General features: G+C 49.7%; 1 protein-coding gene across 1 annotated transcript; it reads left to right on the top strand.

Annotated features, from left to right (window-relative positions):
• The first annotated feature begins 506 nt into the window (after positions 1-506).
• Positions 507-21,297, top strand: EIF4EBP1 (eukaryotic translation initiation factor 4E binding protein 1). The gene is made up of 3 exons (XM_046648830.1): positions 507-716; positions 18,643-18,822; positions 20,814-21,297. Exons 1-3 carry the CDS (start codon positions 572-574, stop codon positions 20,843-20,845), a joined length of 357 nt encoding a protein of 118 aa, XP_046504786.1. The 5' UTR covers positions 507-571; the 3' UTR covers positions 20,846-21,297.
• The last annotated feature ends 696 nt before the right edge of the window (positions 21,298-21,993 follow it).

Raw genomic sequence — 21,993 nt, 5'->3', positions numbered from 1 at the left:
TACCCTCTCCGAGGCTTGGAACATGCCTTCTTCGACGCCTGCCACATCGTGAGTGCTCAATAAACTGATGAGGGGTGAAAGACCAACCAATCCCCGCTTTCTCACCTAGGAATGAACAGGGAGGAAAGGAACAGGGAGGGGTGAGGGGACCATCCAGCCTGATCTCCTAAAGTAGAAACTAGGTCTTCCCAGGGTGGGCCGGGTCGGCCAAGATCACCGCACAGCCCTGACACGCGCCCCAGCCAAGCGAGCCATTAAACTAGGCAAGCCTGACGACCCCCCACCCCGCCCCGTCCCTGCTGGGACCCAAGACCGTGGCCGGGAGGGACCCAAGAGCGAAAGGGACAAGCAATGCGGCGGTGGCGCTGGCACTCGCGCGCAGGAGACCCTCAGCAGGGGCCCTCCGACCCAGGGCTGCGTGGATGTGGGTGGGGCGGCGGCACGGCGGGAACTACAAATCCCAGGGGGCATCGAGCCCAAGAGGCGGAAGGGGCGGGCCGGGGCGAGGCGGAGCGGGGCGGGAGCGGTGGCTGGGCCACGCTCCGGCTGCAGGCGCGGCGCGCGGGAGATCATGTCCCGGGGCAGCAGTTGCAGCCAGACCCCAAGCCGGGCCATCCCCGCCACTCGCCGGGTGGTCCTCGGCGACGGCGTGCAGCTGCCGCCTGGGGACTACAGCACCACCCCCGGCGGCACGCTCTTCAGCACCACCCCAGGAGGTAGGCGCGGGCTCCGGGCGCCGCGTGCGGGCTCTGGCTGCGGGCTGTGGGGAGGACCGACTGGGCAGAGCGGGAGAGATCAGGAATCGCTAATTGGACGGAGCGACCAGGCTCTGGGCGTGCGGTGTCTGGGAAGGGGCGTCAAGGAGGTACTGAGGCTCACGGAGGTGCCCACAGGGAGCGAGCGGGGACCCGCCTCCCGTTGCCCACCCCGAGCGCGTCCTCCGGAGCCCGGGCTGCAAACTGCCCCATTCGTTTCCTCCTTCTGGGAGAGACAGCTGGGTGCCCTCCACCCTAACAGATACCGGGACTGCCACATGCCGAGGTGTGCTGCCCCTTGTGGGTGTTGGGGACAGTTCTGAGGGGAAATAGGGTGGGGTCATAGTGGCCCACAGATCAAAGAGAGGCCGGGCCTAGGATTTTTAGGGGATGGGATGGGCATTCTTTCTTGAGATAAATGACTCTTGCAGAGTCCTTTTTCCTTCCCTACCCCCAGTGTTGCGTTGGGCACGCACCCTCTGACAGGTTTGGGGCTGAGCGCGCTCGCTGGCCCCAGCAGCGCCCCACGGGCTCCTATGGCAGCTTGCCCATTACGCGTATGGGATCTCCACAGAGGGACGTGGGGCCGCATGCAGCGCTGTGCAGGAAAACACGTTCTTCTCTCCAGGGAGAGGGGGACCGTGTGACCTCCCTGAGACGGGACGAGGAAGAGGAAGCTGAGCTGGCACTCGTAGTAGGGGCCAGCCTTGGGCTGTCCTCGGGAGCCAGGCATTCCCTCCCAGCCCAGGCGCCCAGGCGCTGATGAAACCTGCCCGCCTGTTTGCATGATGAAACCCTCGTAGCTCGCCACTTCCTCCTATCCTAGCGCTGCCCTCACCCCCTTTTGTCCTTTTCTCCTCCCGTCCATCCTCCTCCACTCCTCTTGCCCAGGCTACTGCCCGAAAAACGCCGCGGATCCTGGCGCTCAGCTGAGACGCAGGGGTGCGGGCGGACGAGGTCTGGGCGCAGCCTCTCCTGCTGCCAGCGTTGGAGGCCACACGCTTATTTTCTCAGGCAGCTGTCCCACCACCAGCGAGCACGGCCAGATGCGAGATCTTGGGCTATTTGATCCAAAGCATAGAATGTTAGAACTGTTAGGGATCTTAGATGTTCTTGTCCAACCATGCTGCCGTTTTGGGGGGGGGGGGGGGGGGGGGGGGGGGGGCGGGGAGTGTGCAGTTTTTCACGTTTTATTGTACTTTATTAAATTTCACCATTAAATAGTTTAAGTGTATGCTGATCTTATGGCCAGACATTTTTTTTAAATTTTTTTGTTTGTTTTTTGAGGAAGATTAGCCCTGAGCTAACGTCTGCTGCCGATGCTCCTCTTTTTGCTGAGGAAGACTGGCCCAGAGCTAACATCTGTGCCCATCTTCCTCTACTTTATATGGGACGCCTACCACAGCATGGCTTGCCAAGTGGTGCCATGTCCTCACCCGGGATCCGAACCCGCAAACCCGGACCACCGAAGCGGAACGTGGGAACTTAAATCGCTGCAGCACCAGGCCGGCCCCTGACGAGAATTTTGAAATGTAAAGATATATTAGACATAGAATATAAGAATTAGAAAATCTAGGGGTGGTAAAATTCTGTCTGTACACATTTACATGTTTTAGAGGCACAAGTAAATGATAAAGGGACAGGAAGATATTATGTAAAACTTTGGGTTGTAACTGGAGGAAAAACCTGTTCAGAACTGCACTGAGGACCTTGGTTGCTGACAGACTCTCCCCTGGATTGAACAAAATCTCTGTTAGTAGGAGAAACAGTAGCAACAGGCTAGATTAAGAAATTGGCTCGTGTCAATTTGGAAGGTAGGGGCTGGCCGGTCTGAAGAGAGCAGGGCTGCTGGAGGCTGGAGATCCAGCTGGGTGTCACAGCTCGAGTCTGAGATCTGTAGCTTTAAAAGATTGGAGGCAGTCTAGAGCCAGAATGTTAGTGCACCTCTCAAAAATCTTTGTTTTCCAAGAAATTCGATGCTTTCCTCAAATGAGGCTGTGCTGCCTTATTCTCCAGAACACAGCATGGAGGCCCCAGAGCTTGGAAACACGTGTCCATTGTCAAATGTTACACTGGTTTCCCAGATTGAACAAGAAGTAGCCAAGCATTGAGGGGAGAAATGCTCTCTCTGCTATTAAAAATGATCCAAGGAAGAGTTCCCAGCAGCTCTTCTTGCCACTCTTGACTCAAATTCTCATTCCCTGCTGGGCCTTTTGTGGTCCATGCTGTTCTGCTTTCTCTGTGTCATTCTGTGTGTTCCAGGACCTTTCCTGGCCATTTTGGGGTTCCTCCAGGTGGGAGCGTGAATCTCTGCTTGATCCGTGCAGAGTGGGCACTGAGGCAGGCCTGAATGCTCACTTAGCCGTTCTTCCCACCCTTTGTTGCTAGACGGGGATGGATCAGATTGGAAGCAAAGCCTGGGGTCTGAGGCCAACGGGAAGAAAGAGCAGTGCCAAGAGCCTAAAGCCAGCTCTTTCTTTTCTGGGTGTCCAGGGCAGGCACAGCTCGCAGTCCATAACCCTGACTTGCCTCTGCCTCAGTTAGCAAACGTGGCTTGCTTCAGCCAAGGCATGAGATTTTCCTCCAAAGCCATTTACCTGCCCCTTTGCCAGGGCGGAGATGCTTGACCTCATGAGAAAGGTCATTCCCAGCACCCTTCTGCTCCAGTCTAGAGTACTGTTGCTCAGTTTTCAGTGTGCATATGGATTACCTTGGGACCTCAGTTAGGTGCAGATTCTAGATTCTGATTCTGTAGGTTGCGGGAGTAGGGCCTGAGAGTCTGTGTTTCTGACTAGCTCCCAGTGATTGGTCTGCATACTCAGGAATTAGGAGAACTCGACTTCTCTCGCCATTTCAGACCTCTGGGATCTGGCAAAAAGCGATGCTTCTATCCAGGTAAACTTCTCTTGAGGTTGGGTTTGGCATCAGTCTTTATTCGAGGGTCTGGAGAGGGTCCGTCTGGATGCTGTTGCAGTCAGTGTCCACAGTCTCTCTTGCTGGGAATGACCCTGCAGTGTTTGTCCCTGGAAGAAAACGAGCGGTAGTTGGTTTGAGCCATCTCCATTCCTCTGACTCCAGTTTCCTTTCCCTGGTCATTCCCCACCCCAACTGGCTGAGCCACTGATCTGAATTAGGTGTGTGGAGAACAAAAGAGAAATTTGCCGAAGGGAGTGTTGTTCATGAATATTTGAGCCCGTAGAGTCTTGAAAGTCTCCAGTGACACCGTAAACCAGCAGAACCTCTGAAGGGGTCAGCAACCTTCCTCTGACCCTGCCCACCAACCTCTGTGTTCCCAATTCCATGGTGGATGTTTGACCCCAAAGCCTACAGGGGTTGCTTGGGTGGTAGTCATACCTAAGACCTCTACCTCGAGAAGGTTAATTGGAGGTAAGCAGGTAGGGCTACAGGTGTTAATGGCACCCTATTTGGTTAGACAAACAAAGTCTGTGCCCAGGAAGCTTACCTTGGAGCAGCTCCCAAGTCTGGCTGTGGAACAGACAGTGCCGGGAAGAGGGGGAGTGGCCTGGACACTGAAGCCAGAGCACAGCCAGTGTCCCGAGGCCTTAGGCACAGAGGGAGAGAAGCTGCGTTATTAAAGACAGATTAAAAGAACTGGAACAGTAAGGCAGCGAGGGAAGTATAATGGGCCTCTCATTAAAGACTTTGCCAGGGACCCCGAAGTAGAGCACCCCAAACTCCCTCCCACGCCCACGAGCCTCCCTTTTTTAAGGCATCCACCACATCTAGAACTGGAAGACAGCCTGACCTCAAGGGCTTGGATTGCTAGTTAGGAAGATGAAGGCACACCTGAAATCGAGTTATAAGCTTCAAAGCTGTATCTACAGAATGAAACAATTAGACAGATACCCCTCACCCCCCATAACCAGTAGAACTTGTACAACACTTCAGTAAGAATTGCCTGCTCCAAATAGTCAGCCGGGAAGCCCTTACATTCGAACAGTGTGGACACAGCTGTTAGATTTTAAATGCCCTCAGAGGCTTACATATCTTTTTCAATATCCTCAAAGGTGGCAGGGCCTTATTATTTAAAAGAGAAATTTGATTTTTCTTTTTTTTTTTTCCCTGAAAGCAGACGAGTTGTTTATCACTAGATTTGGTGAAAGGGTGGACAGGTTGGTACCATATTTATCTGTTGTATAAAGTAGTGCAGCATTTTCTTGTATGGGTCTTTATTTGGTGTCTTTCCAGAAGAGGAGTTAGGAAGGGGCAGCAGTATTGAAAAAAGGGTTGCTTCCCAAGGTGAATGTTTTTAACGAAAAACGTGCTCTTGTACACGTAGATTCTTGTGTGTTCAAACAAACAGAAAACCTGTTCCTTTCTGGTCTTTTTTTAGATCCCTGCCTAGGTTCTTCCTTTTTTTGTGATTCATGACAAATGAATCACGTGTGTTTGTTTACATGTTTGCTCTCTGGCTTAGACAGGAAGTCCTTTCAGAGCAGTCTTACTCATCTCTGTATCACCCCCACGGAGTGCCAGGTCTGGGGTTGGGAAGGTGAAGGGTTGAAAAGAATCCTGGAGAGAAAGCACTCTCCGGGTAGCCTAGCTTCTTTCCCACCACGCCTGGGTCTGAGCTGGCTTAAGATGACGTTTACATTTTTCTTTTCTGTCCTTTCAGTTGCAGGGTATAATTATTTATCTTGGAATGTCCGAAGGACAGAAACTGACTTTCTCTGAACTTTCCCACCTATCCCAGTATTACCAATAACAGCACTACTGATATTACTCTTCCCAACGTGTATTGAGCAGCAAGTGGAAGAAAATGACTTTTCCACATACTGAACAAGTCAGTATTGGGGCCAGGGTCTCAGACACTGGGATTGATGCTCCTTATTTACTTGCTGGCACCCAGCATTGCTCACTAGGCAGGAGTAGGTGACATCTGCCCATGGCATTTGGATGCTCAAGGACATGGGCCACAAAAGGTGCCTTGTAATCCAATGTCTATGCCCATGAGAGTTCATTGAGAGAGCTCAGATACTAGGCCCAGAGTATCAAGGCTTACCAGCTTCCCAGAGATACCTGTCTTGATGCGAATGGCTGTATCAGTTAGCTATTGCTGTATAACAAACCATCCAAAAACTTAGTAACTTCAACAACAACAACAGTCTGTTGTTTCTCTCCATTCTTTGGGCTGGCTGGCATTCTGTGATGGTCTTGTCTGAGCTCACTCACCTGGCTACATAGAGTTGACAGCTGGATTCCCCTAGGCTAGAAGGTCCAAGTTGGCCTTACCCACATGTCTGGGGCATTGCTGGGATCACCTGGAAGGCTGGGAGCTCTCTCTGTCCTCCTCATCTCTTGCCATTCAGGATTCTACCCTGAGCTTATTACATGGCAGTTTTCAAGGCCTCTTAAGGCATAGGCTCGCAAGTCACATAACGTCACTTACACAGTGTTCTATTGGTCAAAGCAAGCCACAGGGCTAACCCAGATTCAAAGAGAGGGGGAGATAACTGCCTTTGAATGAGAGAAGGCTCATGGGTGAATGGGGCTGGGAGGAGTTGTGGGGGCTGTGTTTTCAGACAATCTTTCACAAGGGCCAAGCCTCAAGGAACAGTCCTTGAGGGAACTTAACGGACCATCCTGCTGTGTGGTTAGCAGAGCCAAGGCCAGGTGTAGGAGCAGACCATAATCACAAGCCTATGAATTGCCTGATGGTTTAAGAACAGGACATCTTCCCGAAAACATTGAGTCATAGATCCCGTGCCCCATTTGCAAAGCTTTATGCCCAGCTCCACAAAGTGAATCATACAGACGGCCATGATGGCAGGCCACTGGGCAATACGTTCCACTTTGCATCCTGCCTCCCCTTAACTGCCTGCCACCCAACCTACCTCCTCCTTCCCCTTCAAGGAGCCCAATTGCCCAGCCTGGCCCAGCTCCCATCTGAACATCCTTGATTTTATGGAGTCCTGGCAATGGATGGAATCGAGTTTCTGGGTCCCAAAGCAGACAGGAGCGAGAACACCAGGAGGTGCACGTGGGTTCTGAAGTTCCTTTGGTTTCCTGGTGACACACGCAGTGTGGAGGTTAAGAACTAGGTCTCTTGCCTTAAAGAGAGTGTGTGTAAATGGATTTCTCTCTCCTGCTCTTCAGAATAACAGGGGAAAGTGGGCCTGTATGGATTTGCTAGGGCAGCCTTAACAAAAAAACACAGACTGGGTGGCTTGAACAACAGAAATTTATTTTCTCAAGAGTTCTGGAGGCTGGAAGTCCAAGATCAAAGTGCCGGTAGGGTTGGTTTCTCCTGAGGCTGCGTCCTGGGTTTGCCGCTGGCCGTCCTCTTGCTGCCTCTTCGTGTGGTTGTCTCTCTCTGTGTTCTTGGTGTCCCTCTCTTTTCTTATAAGGACACCGGTATATGGGATCAGGGCCCCACTCGGACGGCCTCATTTCAACTTAATGGCCTCACCTCTTTAAAGACCTTCTTTCCAAATATAATGAGTCACCTTCTGAGGTGCTGGGGCTTGGAGCTTCAACACATGAGTTGGAGGGCAGCACAATTCAGCTCATAACAGTGCCCCTCCCTTTTCCAACCGGGACAGCAATTACTGCTGTATGTCGGTAGGCATTTCAGCAGTGCAGCCCTGTTGGTAATGAACTTCAGGGGTGACCTCACCCTGCTTTGCACAGGCGCATTTTAAGTGTTTGGGGGATGTCCAGGAAGGGGAAGGAGCTTGGCCAGCCATTGGAGTAATTACTTCAGCTGTTTTGTTCTGAACATCTCTGTGAAAGCCTTGTCCCTCCTGCTTAATTTTCAAATAAACTGGCCTGTTCCCATATGTCAGGCCTCAAGGGAGGGACTAGCCAGAAGGGCCCTTTGCTGCTTGCTGATCGCCCCCATTTGGTATTCAAGGAGCTTCATAGGATTCCTAGTCCCTGAGAAGCATCTGGATCTTGGTTCTCTTCGCAGAGCTGGTGGGTCTAGAGGTGAAGAAAAATCTTCAACTGAGCATGCTCTGCTTCTCTCACCAAGATCTTCTCCCTGACAAGTCGGCTCTGCTTGCTAAAGAGACTGTCCAGCAAGAAAAGCTACCCAGACACGTGTGATTCCTGCCCGGTGTGCGGCAGGGATCAGGGACGGAGGCCCCTGGTGGACCCTGGCACATCTGTGTCTCTGCCTCCAGGTTGACACAGAGCTGTTGGCGAGCGCTGAATTTAAACTTGTCCAGAGTATTTTGTTCACAGGCTGCTGGCTTGCATCTGAGCACAGGCATTCAGACCTCCCCCTGACCCTGTTGTGAAATGCTCTCCTCTTCCCTGGAACGGGAACAGCAGTTGTAGGAATTCTGTTCTTGTACTCTTGCTAGGCCTCACGTCCCGGCTCAGGGGAAGAATGCTTCTGGCAGGGGAGGCCCAGGGGAAAGTGAGGGACGAGCTCGTCTCAATTTACAGGAGTCGCATCCAGCAGCATTTTGAACTTGAGTGTGGGTACTGTGGGAAGACGGAGAAGAAATCAAGGCAGCCCTCTCTCTTTCAGGGAACATACTGTTCTGGCCAGATACTCAGAAGAATAGTAAAAATCAGAAGAACCCTGGAACTTTTCCAGTTCCCAGTGCTGGCTGAGGTGCCTGGTCTGCCTTGTTAATTTTAAACAGAGGTTGGTGTTTAGGACTGGAGTTAAGACAGGCTTGGTCAGCCTCTCTGAGTGTCTGTGAGGGGACAGCCTTTCTGAGCCTCAGTTTCCTGTCTGCAAGTGGAGGATGATGGATCTCCCTCATGGGGGGTTTTTAGGGGGCAATGAGACCTAGCATGTCAGCCTGTGGGTGCAGCGTCTAGCCCACAGGCAGGCAGTGATGACAGATGAAGGTTTAATCTTCACCAAACTCCTGTGAGGTGTGGATTTTGTTAGTACCCTCCTCTTAGAGCTGAGGAACAAAGCTGCGACTTGGAGTCGAGGAGCTGGTACATGGCAAGCCCTGGCTGGAGCCTGGAACTTCTGTCTCCAAGCCCCGTGCTATTTGTACCACGTTAAGCACCTGCCAACAAGGAGATCCTAAAAATAGATGGTAGTGTATCAGAGCTGGAACAGACCCTAGAGATTACCTATAAAGCCTAGCATATGGTTGGTGCTTTAAAAATAGATTGAATGAGCCTAGTACACTGCACTTGTTTATAGGTGAGGAAACCAGACTCTAGGGGAGTGTCTGCATCGCTTCACACATTCTAGCAACCCGTTGCCACCACAGAGCATGCCTTGAGAAAAAGCACTCTTCTTGTACTTGGTGCACATGCAGAGTTTAAAGTCCCAAACGACACTGGTTACCAAGCATGCCAAAGCTCACTGTGCTTCTTGTTGTTGTTGTTGTTGAGGAAGATTCACCCTGAGCTAACATCCGTTGCCAATCTTCCTCTTTTTTTCCTTTTTATGTGAGTTCCCGCCACAGCATGGCCACTAACAGATGAGTGGTGTAGGTCCATGCCCGGGAACTGAACCCAGGCCACTGGGGCTGGCCTCATGGTGGTTCTTGAAGCCTGTTTCTGTGGATGGACGATGCCTCTTACCCTCCTCCATCCCCCCCACCGTCTCTTTTCAGGGTTACTTACTTCCCCTCTGATTTGTCCCAGCTATGACCATATAATGGATCCCTGGTCAAGATGGGACTGAATAAGTGGTAAAATATGTCACCTGAAGCCATACTGGTCATGGTAATAGGTGGGGTTTGTTTGTGCAGCTTCTTTGTGTCAGCCACCATTCTAATTCACACAATAACCGTATGAGGTTGGCGCTATCATCATCATCATCATCATCATCCCCATTCTGCAGAAGAAGCAGCTGAGGCACAGAGATTGACTAATCTCTTGCCCAGAGTCGTCAGAGCTAGCAAATGGGAGAGCCGGATTTTGAACCACTAGGCTATGGGAAGAGAATCAAGTATTCATCCCCGCATGTTGTGCCCGCCCCCTCTCTCCAGAGGGCAGCCAAGTCCTGCAGCCCCAGAACATAGGGTTCCCCGACACGTGTTTTTATGGTGATGCATTTAAAAAGGCTTTCAGGTAGAAAACAGCCTCGGTCGTTCTCCGCAGGTAGTTCAGGACCAAATCTTGAACGCTGCTCCCAGCCACACAGGTGGTTTGAAGTGTGGCGGTGCTGGGAGGCACCTCCAGTTTCTCCAGTCTAAGTCATCCTCAGCCCACCTCCCCCATGCACCCCCGACCTTGAGGGTAGGGCAGAATTGGGGTGACATGGATGTCTCTCTGGCTCAGGGGTTTAGGGTGAGGCTGCCTGGAAGCAGGAAGATAGGGCCGATGGGGGCTTGATGTCTGTCCCCACCAGTACATGCAGCATAGATCTCTCCCCTGTCCCTCTGTGGTCGCCACATATGCCTCTGCTTTTAGACCTCACACATGACTGTAATCGTTTATTTACAGATCTTCCTCCTCCCACCGAACTGTGAGAGTCTGAGGTCAGGGATCTGTTACTATGTGACTGTTCCTTCCATCCCTGCCCCTAGCCCGGTCCTGGTAGGAAGGGTCCAGTGAGGCAATACGCCAGACCAGCACACCTACTTTTGGGGCGTAGGATTGAGGAAGATTGGCAGGTGTGTAAGTGAGGGTTAGCACTTGTCCCTGGGTCCTTGAATACCGTTCCTGGGAGGGAAAGTCTAGCATGGACAGGGGCCAGTACACCCAGCCCAGAGAGATGCTGGAGGGATCAGCTCCCCGCTCCGCTTCTCCAGCCCAGCAGAGAGCCCCTGGGGCTTTTGGGGGGGTCTACCTAGTTCCAGCCGAGGCAGTTCTGACTGAACTTATGAGAAAAGGAGATTCTGATCCTATGTATTTATGTTTGCTTAATGTCCCTATATCCCTATTAGAGTTTTGTATTAAAACATGTATATATACTTAGTGTAAAAAATGTTTTCTTCCCCTTGCTCCTTATCTCATCCCCCAGAGGTAACCAAACACAAGATGCAGACAGTCTGTGACTCTGTCATCAATATTTAGTGGACAATGGACACTGCTTACTTCAGATGGTACAGTAGCTGCAGAGCATTGCATTGTAGGGCTGATCCATGATTTACTGAACCTGTCCCTCCATTTAAATAAAATCAAAGTTTTTTATATATATTATTATTCTGTCTACTTTTGTATATGCTTGATTTTTCCATAATAAAAGTATTTAAAAGTTATTATATGTAAATAGTTGAAACTCAAAAGTACTGAAAGTCTTCTAACAAAACAGCAACCTCTCACCTCTCCCACCCTCATCTCACCCTTCAGAACCAACTAATAACTTCTTTCAGCTCTTTCTTTGGGGATTTGTCTCCATATTTCTCACTTTCTTGATTTTATCTATTCACTGGCCTTTTGATAGATGGCCTTTCCTCTCCTCCCATTCTCCCAATATAATTATATCACAAATTTTTTTAAAATTCGTCATTTTTATTACTGTGACTCTTGATGAGCCAAGTAGTTTACAATAATAGCATTTCCATTTTTTTACAACTTTTTTTTAAAAAAGAGTTAATAGCCTCATTTAAAAATATGCTTGGTTTTCATTCAAGTCTTCCCACACCCTCCAGCACCTCTAAAATGCCTCTTAGGGTCACTGGGTGGCCAGTGGTTAAGGGTGCACATTCCGCTTCGGCAGCCCAGGGTTCACCTGTTCGGATCCCAGGTGCAGACATGGCACCACTTGGCACGCTATGCTGTGGTAGGCATCCCATGTATAAAGTAGAGGAAGATGGGCACGGATGTTAGCTCAGGGCCAGTCTTCCTCAGCAAAAAGAGGAGGATTGGCAGCAGTTAGCTCAGGGCTAATCTTCCTCAAAAAAAATAAAGAAATAAAATAAAATGCCTCTTAGTATGGTTTTACATACAAAGTCATACTTCTGGATTTATCTGCCCATTTTTTCCCCTTCTCCTGGACTAATGTGGTTCGGCTGCTCCAGACCTACCACACAGATGTCGACACGGGATTCCCGGAAGCCCCTTGTGTTTCTCTAATTTTGGTAGAATACGTCCTCCTGTAGGTTTTGAAAATGTCTCTATTCTACTTCTATGTGATTAGTATTTGGCTGGGTATAAAACTTGGTTGAAATGAATTTTCCCTCAGGATTGTGAAAGTGCTGACCCACTGCCGTCAGGCTTCCAACATTGCTGTTGAAAATTTTTATTCCATGCTTATTCCTAATCCTCGTGTGCACCTGTTGCTTTTTCCTCCTTTCTGGAAGATTTTAGGATTTTCTCTGTATCTTCAGTATTGTGAAGTTTCACAATGAATGTTGAGTTGGTGTTTTAATTCATTGCACTGGATGCGCAAAGGGTGTTTTAAGACTCATCCCTTTCAATTTAGTGAAGTTCTTTACTTTTTCCTATTTAAGCAAAATTTTTTTTTACCAATTTCTCTTTTTTCTCTCTTTTTTTAGGAAGATTAGCCCTGAGCTAACTGCTGCCAATCCTCCTCTTTTTGCTGAGGAAGGCTGGCCCTGAGCTAACATCCCTGCCCATCTTCCTCTACTTTATATGTGGGATGCCTACCACAGCATGGCGTGCCAAGCAGTGCCACGTCCGCACCCAGGATCCGGGTGGCAAACCCTGGGCCACGCAAGCAGAATGTATGCACTTAACCACTGCACCACCAGGCCAGCCCCTCTTTTCTCTCTTTCTTGACTTCCTATTATCCAACATTGATATCTAATTTGTTATCTTTTTACCTCTTGTCCATCTTTTTGTCTTTCTGTTCTTTAAAGTCTTCTGCTCCCTTCATGATATTTCCTCTTGTTGGCTTGTTTGGATCTCTTCTTAAATGTTGTAAGATTTTCTCAGAAATGTGTGGAGACATTTGGGTTTTTATACAGTCACGTGCTGCATAGTGATGTTTCAGTCGACAACAGACCACGTGTACAATGGTGGCCCCATAAGATTAGTACCGTATAGCCTAGGTGTGTCATAGGCTAGACCATCTAGGTTCATGTAAGCACTGTGGGGGAGGAAGAAATTTTCCTCTACCCTTCTAGGTTCTTCTGGCCAGTCTAAGAATTAAATTGACATGAGACAGATTAACAGGAGAAAAACCAAAGAAAGTTTAATAACATGTATACATGGGAGAAACCCAGGAAAACCAAGTAACTCACCAAAATGGCTGAAGCCCTCACCTTAAACACCCTCCTCAGCTAAAGACAAAAGATAGGGGGGTGGCGAGAGTCAGGGACTTCAAAGAGAAGGAAGGCAATTCACAGGTAGGGGAAAAGGAGCAAACATTTCGAAAATGGGGGTTTGGCTACGCAGAAACAGAAGAACACAGAGAGAAGCCCAACAAACAGGCTTTTCTAGGTCCCTCCCTGTCTACCACCTAGTTCATGTTATGCAAAGGTGATAGCTCGCTTCCTGAGACAGGTTTTTTAATCAGAATTTTTGGGGGGGCCGGCCTGGTGGCGCAGCAGTTAAGTTCCCCCATTCTGCTTCAGTGGCCTGGGGTTCACCGGTTTGGATCCCGGGTGCGGACATGGCACTGCTTGGCAAACCGTGCTGTGGCAGGCATGCCACATATAAAGTAGAGGAAGATGGGCACGGATGTTAGCTCAGGGCTCGTCTTCCTCAGCAAAAAGAGGAGGATTGGCAGCAGATCTTAGCTCAGGGCTAATCTTCCTCAGGGAAAAAAAAAAGAATGTTTTTAGGCAGTTAAGTGAGAGGTAACAAGAAAAACTTTCTGAGTCTTCCGTTTCTTAAAAATAATCAGCCTAGGGGCTGGCCCCATGGCCAAGTGGTTAAGTTCGCGCGCTCCAGTTCAGTGGCCCAGGGTTTCACTGGTTTGGATCCTGGGCGTGGACGTGGCACCGCTCATCAGGCCACGCTGAGGCGGCGTCCCACATGCCACAACTAGAAGGACCCACAACTAAAAATATACAACTATATACCGGGAGGCTTTGGAGAGGAAAAGCAAAAATAAAATCTTAAAAAAATAGTAATAATAATCAGCTTAGAATAATCTTCATGTTAAAGAGACCCATTTTGGGGGCTGGCCCCATGGCCGAGTAGTCAAGTTTGCACGTTCTGCTTCAGCAGCCCAGGGTTCGCCAGTTCAGACCCTGGTGTGGACCTACACACCACTCGTCAGGCCATGCTGAGACAGCATCCCACATAGAAGAACCAGAATGACCTACAACTAGGATATACAACTATGTACTGGGGCTTTGGGGAGGAAAAAAAGGAGGAAGATTGGCAACAGATGTTAGCTCAGGGCCACTCTTCCTCACCAAAAAGCATACATTAAAAAAAAAAAATCACCTCAGGAGCTTTAAAAAAAGACACATTTTGGGTTGGCAAATTTGTTCCCCTTCAGTACACCGTATGATGTTTGCGCAACCACAAAATCGCATAATGACACATTTTTCAGAACATATCCCTTTTGTTAAGCGACGCATGACTGTATGTAAGAGTGAGATACTTAAGAACTGAGTGGAACTGTGAGGTCCAGAAACTGGTGGGCTCTATCTGGTGGCTAACTGGTTTTTTCATTGGGATCCCCCTTCCAAAATCATTTTATGTAGGTCTTTGTCTTTACTCCTTGTTCCGAAGCAGGGCAGGGAGGGCGTCTGAGGCCCACCATTCAGAGGACAAGGCTAACTCAATTTCCCTGTCTCCTCTCCCTCCTGGGGTTCCATTCCTCCCTTCACTTTCTGTCTTCATATATTGTGATTTGGGGGACAGTTTGAGCCCCATTTGCATCCAAATTGGAGTAGGTGCTTCTGTTTCCTGTTCTTGGAGTTTTGTATGACTTTTGAGAGAAGCAACAGGAAAAATGTCTTGGCTCTGCCATCTTGAAGCTGCCTAGATCTTCAAAAGCTCTTCTTGCTCTTGTTTGTGAAACCTGGGGGAGGTGGGTCATCTTCCCTAACATAGAAAGAGGAAGTAGGCCCTCGGCTAGAGTGTCGTGTGGAGACCGCCTGGTATGACATCCACATACCCCAGAAGACCACACCTGACCAGCACCTCCAGCTGCCGCTATTTGACACCCTGCAGGGACCTTGGCATCCACCTCTGGTTTCCATTTCCTGTCCCAGTTTGCAGGCCAAGTCCCCAGCTCCAGGAAACCATAGCAGCATTTTCAGCCAAGGCTTCCTATTTTTGACAATATGGGACTGCGTGTGTTTTGTTTGCGTCATATGTAGGAGGCTTAGGGAATTTCCCAAAGATCTCTGTTAACTGAAGCTGTGTAGTGGTGGATCCCAGGAAGGGATGGAAGAAGAAAGGGTTAAAGGGCTGGCCCCGCGGCCGAGTGGTTAAGTGCGCGCGCTCCGCTTCAGCGGCCCAGGGTTTCACCTGTTCGAATCCTGGTCGCGGACCTGGCACCGCTCGTCAGGTCCTGCTGAGGCGGCGTCCCACATAGCACAACCAGAGGCAGTCACAACTAGAATATACAACCATGTACTGAGAGGCTTTGAAGAGGAGAAGGAAAAATTTTTAAAAATCTTTAAAAAAAAAAAAAAAGAAGAAGAAAGCGTTAAAAGCAGCTTCTGGAGGAAACATTTCCACCGTGTTGATCGCCAGCTCCTATTGCTCACTGGCCCCAGAGGAGTCGGAGGTGGCTCTGTGGTCCCCTCCCCTCCTGGGCAGGGCGCCTTGTCAACCAACTTTCTGAACACCACTCTCTACCCCCTGCAGCCTCCCTTCCCAGCTGAAATGCGCTGATGGTGGGTGTCTTAGGTGCCGCCTCTGCCAACATTTAGTTTGTGGACTTTCTTAGCTCAAATGAGGATTTTTATTTTTAAGTGCCCTAGCCATAGGACAAAGGGCACAGAGGCTGTTTCTTTTTCTCTTTTAAGTATAATTAATGATTTAAAAATCACCAGGGGCCACTTCTGGGTTTGTACCCTAAAGAATTGAAAACAGGGTCTCAAAGAGATATTTACACACCCATGCTCAAAGCAGCATTATTCACAAGAGTTGAAAGATGGGAGCAACCCAAATGTCCATGGATAAACAAATTGTGGTCTATCCCTACAATGGAATATCATGCAGCCTTAAAAAGGAAGGAAATTCTGACACGTGGTACAACAACATAGATGAACCTTGAGGACGTTATACTAACTGAAACAAGCCAGTCACAAAAAGACAAATACTGTATGATTCCACGGATATGAGGTGCCTGTAGCAGTCCAATTCACAGAGACGGAAAGTAGAATGGTGGTTGTGGGGGGCTGGGGAGGATGAGTGGGAGTTGTTTAATGGGTGTAGAGTTTCAGCTTTGTAAGATGAAAAGACTTCTGGAGATGGGTTGCACAACGATATGAATGTACTTAACACTACTGAGCTGTACATTAAATGGTTAAGATGGCAAATTTTATGCTATGTTTCTTTTATAACAGTTAAAAATCTCTGGAGGCTAGTGACCTTTAAACAACCTTCTCAGAAGCTACTGACCCCCAAGTTCTTTTTGAGGCTATTGACTCTCCAGCTCTTAAGTTCCTCTCCGATGGGGTCAGTTCGCTACTCTTTGGTGAACAAACCAACAAAAAATCAAAGTTGCGGGGAAGCAAGGAGAAGGGGTCTCTTGCCAAGCCTTGAGGATTAAGAAATAGAGACAAGTGGTCCCATCTCTGAAGCGGACATCCTCCCTCAAGGAGAGGGCACAGTTGTTGTCCATGTGTAACCCACTGGGCTCATAGGCACTCAGGCTGTAACACAGCCCTTCATGTGACAGAGGAGGAAACTGAGGCCCAAGTTGGGGAGGGGTGGGCACAGAGGGCAATGTGCACAGGATTGCACAGCTGGTTGGTAGCAGAACCCAAAGTGCAGGCCCGGTTCTGTGTTCTTTGCTTTATGTCCTCCCCTTGGGGAACGCAAGCCCTGAACGTTAGCGCAGCCAGTGATGAGGAGCAGGCTGTCAACCTCAGCATTATTGCCTCTCGGATGAGGAGAGCAAGACTGAGAGAGTGCCCAGATCGGGCCAGTCAGGCTGGGACCGACCATACGTGCAAGCAGGCCAAGTTCATCCTCACGTGTCTCTCAACATTGCTCTCTCCTTCAGCATCCCAGTTGCTCCTCCGTGCGAGGAGCCCAATCTCATTATCTCATACTCAGAGCTCAGAGATGCAGACGAGTTCCTCTCTTCGCTTGGGGTTAACTGAGGGGCCAGTGCTTAACATCAAGAAACGAATCTCAGCTGTTGGAATGTCACTCCTCATAGCCTTTAAGAGAGGGAGAGGGGCTGGCCCCGTGGCTGAGTGGTTAAGTTCACGCGCTCCGCTGCAGGAGGGCCAGTGTTTCGTTGGTTCGAATCCTGGGCGCAGACATGGCACTGCTCATCAAACCACGCTAAGGCAGCGTCCCACATGCCACAACTAGAAGGACCCACAACGAAGAATATACAACTGTGTACTGGGGGGCTTTGGGGAGAAAAAGGAAAAAAATAAAATCTTAAAAAAAAAAAGAAAGAGGGCGATATTTCAGGGTTGTTGATAAGGAGGGGCATTCCTGAGGTCTTTAAATCATGGTTTCTAAACTCAGGTCATTCATATTCCATTGGCAGTTTTATTGTACTTTGCGGTCTACTTGACATATATTTAACATCACCTTACCTTTTAAATCTTGTTTTTATTATATTTTATTGCATATATAATATGTAACTTATATATTATATACTATCATATTAAGTTATATTTTAAAAGGAAACAATATGACAACTATATGTGGAAAACCAGATTCACTTGCCATAAATAGAAGGTAGCTATAAAAAGAAATATAATGGCAACAAGACAGTTTTTAAATTCTAGTTAGAGTCCTTTGCCTGCTGAAGGCTTTGAGCCTGAGGCCTGCTCTTTGTTGCAAAGGGAGCAATAAGGAAATGTTTGTGGGGTGTTACAGACCCATCACTAGTACCTTGCCGGTGCTTTAGAGGTAATCGGGATTAAACGGACCCAACGCAAATAACCGTCTCACTGTTCACTTTTATGTCATGGATCAGGTGGGTCTCCCGCAAGGATCTTGGGGCCTGTACTTTAGAGAACACTGCTTTTTAAGGTGTCACTCAGGTAACCGCCCTCATGGGATGAGTCCTGGGTATGGTTTAAAGGTCGTGAATAATTCCATAAGACATGGTCCTCACCCTCTAGGGACAGCTGTGGAAGGAGAGGGGAAAGAAAATGAATGAAATGCAGACCGTGTGCAAACTCTGGCGGGCGGTGACACGTCAGAGCAGATGGGCAGACCGGGGCACAGGGCTCACAGAGGCGATGGGCAGACCAGGGCACAGGGCTCACAGAGGAGATGGGCAGACTGGGGCACAGGGCTCACAGAGCAGATGGGCAGACCGGGGCACAGGGCTCACAGAGGAGATGGGCAGACTGGGGCACAGGGCTCACAGAGGCGATGGGCTGAGCAGGAGAGCCTTTGCGGGGCAGGTGGAGTCCGTGTGTGACTCCTCTCCGTAAAGCCCAGGCAGGAAAGATCTCATTTTTACTAGGTAGGGGGATCACTTAATTTTCTGTTTGCTCATTCATAAAATGGAGTTAAAGATCCTGAATATCCCACCAGGATACTTTAAGAAGGGAATTGAAAAATGAATAAAAAATACACTTTCTCCACTGTCTGATAGGATTGTCACGAGCACCGAGTCAGTGAGTGAACTGGTGAACCATAAGGAGAGAGAGCAGGATGCGCAGAGCTCTAAGGGGAGCAAGGGTGCAGTCTGGTGGCCAGCAGGCCCCTTCTTCCATCTGAGTGCCCGATGTGAAGGGGAGTCAGGGCAGTTTGGAGACGGCAGAGTCCCGGGCTGCAGCCAGGCACCTGAATAAGCCACACCCCTCCTTGGTCCAGCTTTTGCAGGAAAACTTGCTGCCTTTGCTGCAACCACACCTCAAAGAAGCGGGAAAACGAGGAGGTAGGGGTTCAGGGTGGCTTTACCAATGCCCCTGTCCCCTTCCAGGTACCAGGATCATCTACGACCGGAAGTTCCTGATGGAGTGTCGGAATTCACCTGTGACCAAAACACCCCCAAGGGACCTGCCCACCATTCCTGGGGTCACCAGCCCTGCCAGTGATGAGCCCCCGACAGAAGCCAGCCAGAACCACCTGCGCAACAGCCCAGAAGATAAGCCAGCGGGCGGTGAGTGGCCGGGCTTGGCCAGGCTCTCCCTTAGGAAGGGAGTGTATGAGGCTGTGGGTCCCATCCACTAGGGGAGTTCCAGGGAGGGGGATGATGCTGACTGCCCCACCCTGTAGAGCAGCTCAGAGTCCAGAGGGTGGGGGTGGGGATGGGGGTGGAACTTTTATCAGTACCAACTTTCACCATGAAAGGAGCCCAAGAACCCCAGAAAAGGTGATTTAGCCTCATCAGGTAATCTAATTAGTGATAGATTGTATAATTGTCCCGAAGCATTACCATGTATCTGCAATGCTTGGAACACATCTACGATGTTCACGTGCAGGAGAGGACTTATGAAAGACACAGTATACCTCCCTCGAGGAAATTACGCGTCTATGGGATCAGAAAGGCATCCAGGATGCCTTCTGTCAGGGTGTTGGTCCACTAGTGGATTCTTGATGGAGACAGGTAGAAACAATGCAACCACTTGTTGCTGCATGTTTGACATGGGGTAGCTAGGTCCTTCCTGGTGTTGTGTGTTCCCCCCCAAGTCATCAGAGCAGCCACCCAGCAGAGATGTGTAAATGCATTCTTTGTGGCGTCGTGACTGGCTGGGCAGAGCATCTGAGCTCTCCCACTGCAGGAGAATGCAGTGTAAGCACTTGCAGGCAACTTGAGTCAGCCTGGGATCTGCTGACCCTTCACCCGGAAGGCGGTTCACCAAGCCCAGACAGGAAGCAACCAGGACCTCGGGCTGGCCTGGCTCTGTTGACAGCAGCAGAATCCATATAGCCGGGGCCTGCAGTGATTCGTAATTACCTGGGGAATCCCACAGCCCAAGACAGGCAACTGTTGCCTTGCCTTTCAGACTTGGAGAGCAGTGGGAGGGAGAGAGCTGGATCCAGGCACACACAGAGAGCAATATGAAGGACGGCAATAGGCAGCGTGGTCAACTGCTGTTTGTTAAAGGATGGAGAGCAGGATGGATAGATTCACATGGTTGGTTGCACAGTGGGTGCCTCCCACCCTAACTTTTTGCCTCAAACCAAAGACTGGAAGTTGAAGATGGAGGTAGTCAACACCTAAAATTGTTGAGTCACCACTACCTGAAGGCTGTCCCTTGCCTCTATTTGCATGCCCTCTTCCCTCCTGGTTCCTAGAGCTGCTCTGGCCCATAGCAAATGCAGGGTTGGCCCAGTGGTGCCCCAGGTAGACAGCTCTTACCCCACAATAACGGCCTAGGAGCTGCACTCAGTTGTGGTGATGGGGTGTGGTGAGGAGGGAGGGACGTAATTTTTCATTTTGCTTATCTGGATATAAGAATCCAAGGCTCCTGCCCTGGAACCCACGTATCTGTGGACCAGCAGTTTCCCTGTGGGTGCCAGAGTAGGCGTCTTCTTCTATAGACCCCTGGAGCAGCCTTGTCCAGGAGATCGTGAATGAGGCAGTTCCATTAAAAAGAAACCACCTGCTGTAGCATGAATTCCTTGGAAATTTTAGAGGAAAGAGTTGGGTGACGGGAGTGAGTGGCTGAATTACTCAGATAACTGCTTTGCCGCAGGGTCAGGCTATTCCGTGAGCAATCGGATGTATGCCTAGTAAGGTTATGGTACCATTTTCTAAACCAAACATTGGACCACGTGCTCAAAGAAGTTTTATGTTTAAGGAATATTTTTCTATGAAGTTGAATTTATTTCAAATCATAAGTAGCCAACCATTCACTCTTATTAAAAATTATACAAAATTCAGGACTGTCCCCTCTCCCATGGGGAGACCTGGTCTCTGCTCTTCCTTTGGGATTAGGGAAGAAAGCACAGCCAACATGGAACCTTCAGGCCTGTGTTGCCAGGAATTTCTGGTGTAGTCCTCCCTCCATTCTCTTTGGCATAAACCTGGCCCCTGCTCTTTTTGTAGGAACAATAGAATGAAAAACTAATGCCTCTCACTGGTCTCTAAATGTCAGCCCTACCATTTGCCCATTGCTCACCTGGCCCTCTGTTCCTTCTCCATAGGTGAAGAGTCACAGTTTGAGATGGACATTTAGAGGACCAGCCATCGGTTTGAGCAATGCCTCTGGGCCACTCTGGCCCTTCTCGGGAGAAGAGTCACACCAGCCAAGCCTTGTGAAATCTATCATCCTGGGCAGGCACTGGGTGTGGGGTCAGCCACCCCAGCCCTCTGCTCCCTCACTCAGGGCACCTGCTCCCCCTTCCTCTTCGTGAACACCAGCAGATACCTCCATGTGCCTCCATTCATGCAGAAGCTGCCACCCCAAGGGGAGTGACTCTCAGGAGCACACCCTGCAGCCCAGGGCCAGGACGGGGACACGGAGGAGCCCTTCTGAATGATCATCTGGCTCTTCCAGCACCATCCTCTGGGGGCGCAACCACCCCTTCCTTAGGTTGATGTGCATGGGAAAGCTCCCTTCCCCTCCTTCCCCAAGAGAGGAAATAAAAGCCACCTTTGCCCTAGGGCCAAGAGTTGGCCCCTGTCTGAGCTCTTTTCAACTCTATATGGATAACTAACAGCAGCTGCTATCTCTCTGGTGCTTAGCAAGCACTTTCTCATACATTGTCTCATTTGAGTCTCACACTGAACCTACAAGGTAAGTAGAGCAAGTGCTATCCTCATTGTACAGCTCAGAAGACTGGCTCCGAGAAGTTAAAATCGCACACTAGTGAATGACAAATGGGGCTGGGTTTGAGCTGGGCTGTTCCCATCTCTTATTTTTCAGGGTGTGTGCTACCTCTCTTCTGGTCTTTGTCCCCCACCCCACCCCACCCCAAGCCTGTCAAGTGACCCAGTCACCTTCACTCTGGGGCCCATTGCCTGTGAGAGTCAAAAGGAAGAACCTGAGCCTTGGCCAATGTAGAGTCTCTTCAATCCATGGGCCCCTGATGTTTGTCGAGTGATCCCTTTGTGTGGGCAGTCATGGGGGACACAAACATGAGACAAGCTCTGTGCCTTGAGGATTTCATTGAAACGTTAAGATTCGCCCATAAGAAAAGGTAGCAAAAAAGAGATTGTATAGGGTGGTTACCAGCAGGTGGTCCATGCAAGTGGATGCTTCATGGAGGTGACACTACAGCTGGGTCCTGATAATGAGTGGGCTAGGGGGAGGCAGGGGCCCAGTGTTGCCAAAGTCAGGTGGTCTTGGGGAACCAGGATGTACAAAGACCTGACACCAAGTTG

The sequence above is a fragment of the Equus quagga genome, chromosome 22, assembly GCF_021613505.1.
Source record: "Equus quagga isolate Etosha38 chromosome 22, UCLA_HA_Equagga_1.0, whole genome shotgun sequence".
NCBI classification, from domain to species: Eukaryota; Metazoa; Chordata; class Mammalia; order Perissodactyla; family Equidae; genus Equus; species Equus quagga.
This window is presented reverse-complemented; position numbering and strand designations above follow the sequence as displayed.